Source organism: Liolophura sinensis, chromosome 7, assembly GCF_032854445.1.
Source record: "Liolophura sinensis isolate JHLJ2023 chromosome 7, CUHK_Ljap_v2, whole genome shotgun sequence".
Lineage (NCBI taxonomy): Eukaryota > Metazoa > Mollusca > Polyplacophora > Chitonida > Chitonidae > Liolophura > Liolophura sinensis.
Window position 1 is genome coordinate 51,015,465 of NC_088301.1, and position 7,714 is coordinate 51,023,178.

Sequence of the window (7,714 nt, forward strand, 5' to 3'; positions counted from 1 at the left end):
AGAGTCAAGAAAAGATGTAAGTTATGAAGAATTAAAATGGGGAGGTTTTCCTGTGTCCATTCTACTCCAGACTGATATATCATTTCAGCAGACAATCAAACATCATCTACAGACAACAACTGAATCCAGGAAAGGGGCCTTGGTCTGCATTTTTTGACTAATGTATTGATAGCGGATTGGATGAATAAAAAAATGGGCTGATTACTTTTAAATCGGTAGGATTTATTGGAACATAAAGCTGTTTATTTTTTTCTGGTACAACATCCATAATGATACTATTACATTGGTATGTTTGGCTTCACCAATAACGCTAAGAACATGTACGCCGGTTGATGCACACACAGACTAAAATGATGCAACAAATGCTTTCACACAAGTCACAATATCTTCCAATGACGCCTCGCAAACAGGCTGTGTTGAAGTGTTAGATTCTACTGCTTGTGACAAGTTCTTGTGCATTTGTGGTCTGGTATTAAGTTCCTCTAAAATTTTAAACAATCCCGCTGGTGCGTGCTGCCGTCCGTTATCCATGCTCAGTGCCCGCAACACCTCGTTTGCAAACTTTCCATAGTGTGCTGTGGCTGCGATAAGCATTGGCCGATCAATTTCGAGATACCTGTCTGCAACTACCTTGGCCACAGCGGTATGAGGGTCCAGCAGGTAATCTGTGAAGATAAAGCACTAGCAGAATATATGTCCAGAAACACTCGGAATGAGGCAAGCCACCGAATCGAAAGAGCCAAGCAAACGCATATAATATTTATAACTGCGGATAAAATTTGCGTATGAATAAATTGATTTGTGCGAAGAAAGCCGAGGTAAACGACTAAACGACCTATGTTTGGTATGTTACTCAGAACCTTTTCGCCCATAGACTTGGACGTAATATTGTTGGATGAGAAATGATCTTCAATGCACTAAAACAATGCATTAAATCTGCGCAAGAGGTTATAAAATACAAAATAAAACATCCCAAATTCTGCTTAAACTCACTGTGTTCAGTAAATGTTTCTTTAATCATGTCCATGCATTCTTCTTCTGAGCACCAATCTGATAAAAAGTCCCGCTGAACTGTGCTCCGCATCTGTATAACAAAATGTATTTCGTGCACATCCGGCCTTTACATATATATACATTACTATTAAGTTATAGACCGTGATATCATAAAAAAAAACTTTCACCATACGTCCAGTTGTTTTCTAAAGAGGAGAATTTAACGATGAACTTTAGCTCGACAGAATGCATGCTTGGTGCCCATTGCCCATAGAACAAAAACTCGTTTAATAAACATCTGTTTTATTAGATTATTTCATTGCAGTTTACAATATTACTTTTTCACGTTTTGCAATGACTATGGGTACAGGAGAACCGGGAGTTAACAACTGCCTTTCCCCAGGTGGATACAAAAGCCTTCTGACAAAGCAACGGAAAACCCGGGATTTGATCGTGCGACTTCATTCGTCAACAATATTTATTTATTTCATTGATGTTTTACGCAGTACTAAAGAATATTTCATTTATACTACGGCGGCCAGCATTATAGTGGTTGGAAAACGGGCAGAGCCCTGGGGAAACCTATGACCAGGTTGCTGACAGACCTTCCCACGTATTTCCGGAAAGGTAGTCAGTATGAGCTCATAGCGACCACTTTGGTTAATTCATTGCGCTGCCCTGACACGATACCAACTCAGTCCTAGAGGCCCCTCAACAGGCGATAGGCTGCAGCGAGAGCAACCCCTTTGATAAAATGAACCGGCGAGGACCCCATCAGGCTGAACATGCATATGAGCACGTACAAATCCCAAGTCTGATAAACACATCATAAAGATATGACTGTGGATTCAATAAAAACTGCAATGAGAAGCCTGAATACCTGGTCGTTAATTTCAAAGAAGTCTTTGGATTCCAGAGATGTGTACAGTTCCCGGATGATATCGCCACGTCTGTCCGAGATGTGCCACAGGTATCTTTCTAGGTTAGATGATTTGAGGATATCGATGGCAGGGGAGACGCTCAGGTGGAGTTTCCGTGAGAATAGGTCATATTTTCCTGTCTTGATGAACTGACTTAGGACATTATTCACGTTGGAAGCACAGATAAGTCTTCCGAACGGCATGCCCAAACGCTTAAGAATACAATACACAAACACATTTTCTTATTGATTTGTCATGTACATCGATTCTGGAGTCTCCTTACCAATATCAAGTCCCAAATTATATGCATCAATTTATCTTAACAAATATGATGTTTTTTAATACTGGAACACATAAAACATTTTCATTTGTCACTAATCTTTGTTTTGATTATACGGATACCCAATATATACTGTGGTAAATAACACCAAAGCTGCAACAGCTGAAGAGATGTTTTACATTTGAAATGTGATCAAAAAGTTAATAGAAATGTTTAAATGATTGCCAACCTTTGCATAATAGGCTGCTAATATATTCCCGAAGTTTCCCGTTGGTACGCAGCAATCTACGTGTTCGCCAAGCTGCACAACACCTTGTTTCACGAGATCAAGGTAAGCCGAGCAGTGATGGATAATTTGTGGAAGGAGCCGTCCCCAGTTGATAGAATTTGCAGCGCTGAAAACAGCAGACATGTGATTTTGTGATCAGATACAACGTCCTAAAACGGAATCATCTCATAGATAACCGTGAAATCAAAAATCCGTCAACAGAAAGATCATAGAATTTAAAGAGAATTTCTCTGATACGTCTTGTCAAAATAAGATAAGTTAACGTTTTAAATTTATGGAACGATATAAATATATATGTACATCAAACAACACGGAATGCAATATCACAGACTGATAAAGATAAAGAATATATGCTTTGTGGGACATAATTTTACGAAGTCAGAGACAAACATTCTATCCATACCTTAAATAACAGTTATGTTTCTCTTTTAACTCCTTACAAAGATCGACATCCCGAAAAATCTTTTTGATTGTAGACTGGCAAAAGTCAAAGTCTGCGTTCACTCCTGTGAGAAGATATCAAAGATATAGATCCAGGGCAGGCTGGGGTTTGTCATTTTTCGTTCTACTTGATCGCGCTTTAGGAAATTGACCGAAGTGTTAAAGATCATGCCAGCTGTGCAATGTTATAATGTAGTTTTGATATCATCTTGCCAACATTAATTTTTAAAAGCAGAAGCGGTCCGTTAAAGGCTCAGGCCTTTCTATTGCTACCCAAAACCACACTGAGAGAAAAGGTTAGGCCAGCAGATTAAAAAATCTGAGTTATACGAGTGAGCTAATGCAACTCAGAAAACTGAGTCATAGGACAGCTGATCTAGTCATATGACTCAGTTTTCTGAACTCAGTTATCTTAATCGTATAACTGAACCATAGTTTTCTCCCAGCGCGGTGTTGGACGCCAGTTGAGCCTTTGTGGGACAGTTAACGATCGATGACGCTTGTGTGGCCTTTATCACAGTTTAACGTTCGTTTTAAGATCACTTGATTTCCACCAATATTGAGAGCACATCTGTACGTCACATGTGAAAATGTTCGTTAGTAATTTGCCATAATCTGACGGTTACCTTCTACCACGACACTGACCGCCATGAAAAGGTGTGAAATAAGCACTGTGTTAACAACAATCAAATAAATAAATAAATTAATTTTCAGAAGTGACTGGAGATATACCTGTGCTCGCCAGTGGTGCTTATATACAGGATGCATGTATGCCTTCCACATGTAAACCTCGATGTCCTCACGCTTATCTTGGACTCATGCTCAAGCTGAGAAGTAATTGATAAAATTAGTTTACATGAAATACCTACCGATTGAAATTGTTCTGTGGCCGTTCATTGAAGTCATCTGCGCCTTCTGTATACCACTGACTCCGTTTTCTGGGTAGAGCACCATAACAGCAATATCTGTCTCTTCTGCAATATAAACACTATTACATTAGTTAAAATTTAGCATTTTCATCGCAAGTTGTTTCAAGATATAGAACTGTAGGTGTCCGTTATTTACTCACATACAAACAGGTTCAGATGACTTACATATATGGTTGTTCTAGGATGCTCTCTATGCACAGTGTTTCTTGCTTATTACATAGAATGTATCATTACCTGTAATAGTAAAGCTTTTGTTGTATTGAATTAATCACATATATGTATATATTTTTACATATGTATGATGTTAAACGTTTTCACCAGACAGCCTTGAAAATCCATCGAGTACTGCTCCCCCCGTGTCCCCAGACGTGGCTACAAGTATTAGGTGCCTGTCAAGGAAAACAATCAGGAATATAAAAATTTTACTCCGGAATTAACTAAATCCTTTATACTGTACTTTACCTAAAGATTAGCACGTAAAAATGCATTTTATAAGCATGTTAAGACGCTAGAGTGATACTTTTGATTTTGTTGCCAGCACTCACATTTTTCAAAGCAGAAGTTGATCAAAGTTAACAAACAGTGACCCCATAAAGTGTGAAAATCAATCAGAATCAAGCAAAATTGATCATCTGATAAATCCTAATTTTTAGGTGAAATACAGTATATTAGTATGCAGGAATGATGAATTTATATATACCCTTACCTATATCATCAAAGTGTACATAAAAAGTTAAAATTACCGTGTATTTCTATGTTCTGGTGACTTTTCAACCGCATGCTTGAAGAGTTGTGGCATAAGCTGTAGTGACAAATCTTTGAACGATGCGGTAGGACCATGATAGAGTTCAGATAGATACTGATTCCCGTGAATATGGCGCACGGGACATACGTTTGAATCCTCAAAATTCCCACTACCATAAGCATGACTGAGGAACTTTCTTATGGATTCAGAGTCTATTTGCGAAGATGGAATCCACCTTTGCAGAACCCTTAGAGCTCTTTCTTCGTATGACAAATCTACAATTCTCTCTATTTCTTGCAGGCTAAATTTAGGAATGTCGTAAGCTGGTACGAACAAACCACCATCTTGTGCAAAACCCTGAATAATGGTATCTGAAAAGCTCTTAAACACTCCTTCTTGGTTTGCTGACGAGGTCACACGTGTGGACAAATAGCATCTTTCTTCTCTAAATGTCTTCAGGTGATCTATAACTCTCTCAGCTATACTCTCACAAGTTTCATTTTTCCCAACAATAACACGAATATCATAAAACTTTTCGTAGAACTGAAGCCGGTATTGAAGCACGTCTTTCATTGTAGAACCATTTCCCTGCCCAACTATACGGTCTGTTTTCATCTTATGTAGACGGCACAAGATATCACTGATTGGCACATCGAGGTATACCACGGTACCGCTTTCCCGTAGCTGTGTCATTGAAGCCGTGTGAAGAGGATTCGACCCGCTAAGTGAAATAACCCGGTTGGATACGTTTAGCTGCTCTACAGCCTTCCCTTCCTCTTGTATAAAACTTTCTTCTCCCACAATACTGAGCTGACGAAGAAGAAGAAACATGAAAATAATGTAATATTTGTATATTCAGTCCCGTTTGAAGTTAATTGAGAATTCAGCAAAAAAGAAAAGGACTTGTCATATTTGTTTTGGCATGTCTATTACAAGTTAATCTTAAACTAGAGGCTTTTGTGCCGCAAAAGACCTTTTCATGTGATTTAATCTGTATATTTGAATATTATCATTTGCGCACTTTTTGGGCCACCGTTGTGCCCCACAGAGGCTCAAGGTGATCATTGTCTATATCCAGTTGCCACATTCCTAGTTGTTTGCTGAGCAGAGAGCCAATCGTCGTCTTCCCGCTACCTGGACACCCCATCAGGATGATATTCCCACGACCGGTGCTCTACAACAGATTATCCAAGTATGAATGGATGACGTAAACATTTATAGGCATGTATGCAAATGTTTATTTCGTAGTTAAACTTTAAGCGGCTAATTTGTAGGAAGCAGTAGGCCTACAGCTATATATTGCATGCAGATAGATTCGTCACATGCAGGGGTACAATTCTATGTCATTGACTGTTTGGGCATTTACATGAACATTTAGAATAAAACCCTAACTGACAAGAGGCCACATTTCTGTGTGACCATTTGTCAGCTGTCACACTGTCGTCGCCGCTCTGGGTTTACTATCCATTTTGTACGTTTTTCATTATATTCATGCGCCTTTTTGCAGCTGTTCTCTTTCACTTCCTCCACAGAAGTCGTGCATTTTAGACCAATCAGCGGCAAGCTTAGGCCATTGCGGTTAACCTAGATACTTCACAGCTGCGTATGTATGACGTCGTGAGTCGCTGTTGTTTCATGTAGGAATGTAAAGGTTTACTGTACATGTATTATGACGTCATACCGTTGAGCTCAGATCAAAACGTCTTGAAACAAATGTTTCATTTTCCAAGTCATGACTGGGTGTAAGCTGACAAAAATTTATGTAAAAACTGAAGCAATATCTATAAACAGAGCTGAGTAACACTTTTATCACTGAAGGAAATTCCGATAGTTCCGTCTCTATATAAGTCATAAAAGCAAATATAACAAGAGAACAGGCTCAAATTCTTTTATTTGTAGACATAAAGAGTATGAACACATATTACTCGGGGAGGCAAACGTACCGGCCGGTGTGTTGCGTGATACACTCGATGTTGTTTGAAAGGTCATCTCTATTTAATGCGTATATTTGCACACGGCCCGCAACTAACAGCAGGGTAAAATAGAGGTTATCCGATATGCAGCCTGTGAATAGGGAGGCGGCAAACTTTTTACTCCCGTGAGGTGGCGCTGGTGTGAAACAGGACCTTCGGCCCTTGTTTCGTCAAAAGGGACTGTGACGCAACGTCTACAGTGTTACAATCTATCAGTCTCTATTGTAACGTCGTTCTGTCTTTTATGTAACGTCATCATGATGAGCTGGGAAAGGAACATTTGACGTAAACAAAAGGACGTCAAGGTCCGCCTGTCGGGTGTTTGACAGGTCCCCAATGTTTTCATGACATAATCATATAAAGTTACATGACTAAAATAAATACCTTGCTGGTCCCTTAATGAAGATTTATAGTATGCACCCATGCAGCCTTTACTTAGTTACTAATTCAATTACAGCTAACGTCCTGAAAGACCGATTGTGATAAACTCATATCTTGGCTATAGGTTTTTTTTTCAAGCTGTTCTTTATTCATTTGAATACAGCAAAAAGTACTCATACTTCCATTTCCGAAAACATATTTAAATACAACGAGCAGCATGACATACACGTACCAATGTGGGCATTCTCTGATTCTTTTATTACCTGCTGTTCTGGGACGAAGCCGCTGATTGTTGCATCATTCACTATGGCGGCAAATCCACGCTGTGGTTTGTGTATGAAGACATGCGTTTTTGAAATCCCGAAGAAACAATGACGTAACAAGGGCGAGTTATTCCACAGCGCTGTAACATAGCGACAAACTGTCATCTTTGCTTAACCGGTGGTCTTCTGGTGAATATATTTTGTATAAAGCACACAGACGGCCTATTCTAGCTAACTATTCATAAATCCACCATCCACAAGCAGCTAGTACGTGGCCACATGTTTACATCTCGACACATATTTGACCTTTCCCTGACTGGCCTAAATGGAGCACGACTGTGATAGCGAACCAGAGAGTGTGGACACCAGATCGTTATATAATGTGACTAGATAAAGACCTAGCCTGACAGCTGTCATATACATGTCGAAAGACGTTTGCTCTAAGACAACATTAGTACACAACTTTTACGTTACCATTCACCTTTATACCCTAATTCTTC

The 7,714-nt window shown here is 39.3% G+C and overlaps 1 protein-coding gene across 1 annotated transcript; it reads right to left on the reverse strand.

Moving 5' to 3' along the window:
- Positions 1-217: 217 nt before the first annotated feature.
- Positions 218-7,459, reverse strand: LOC135471412 (threonine synthase-like 1). Its single transcript, XM_064750641.1, has 10 exons — positions 7,215-7,459; positions 5,619-5,771; positions 4,596-5,407; positions 4,171-4,241; positions 3,793-3,897; positions 2,886-2,988; positions 2,423-2,588; positions 1,874-2,125; positions 994-1,084; positions 218-665 (listed from the first exon to the last, which is right to left on the reverse strand). Exons 1-10 carry the CDS (start codon positions 7,377-7,379, stop codon positions 346-348), a joined length of 2,238 nt encoding a protein of 745 aa, XP_064606711.1. The 5' UTR covers positions 7,380-7,459; the 3' UTR covers positions 218-345.
- Positions 7,460-7,714: the final 255 nt, after the last annotated feature.

Coding starts and splice junctions, on each gene's coding strand:
- LOC135471412 (XM_064750641.1), bottom strand. CDS start 7,379: ATGACAGTTTGTCGCTATGTTACAGCGCTGTGGAATAACTCGCCCTTG. Junction 3,898..4,170: donor TGGATTTTCAAGGCTGTCTG/GTGAAAACGTTT, acceptor TTTATATTGCAG/AAGAGACAGATATTGCTGTT. Junction 666..993: donor AGAAACATTTACTGAACACA/GTGAGTTTAAGC, acceptor TTATCTTCACAG/ATTACCTGCTGGACCCTCAT.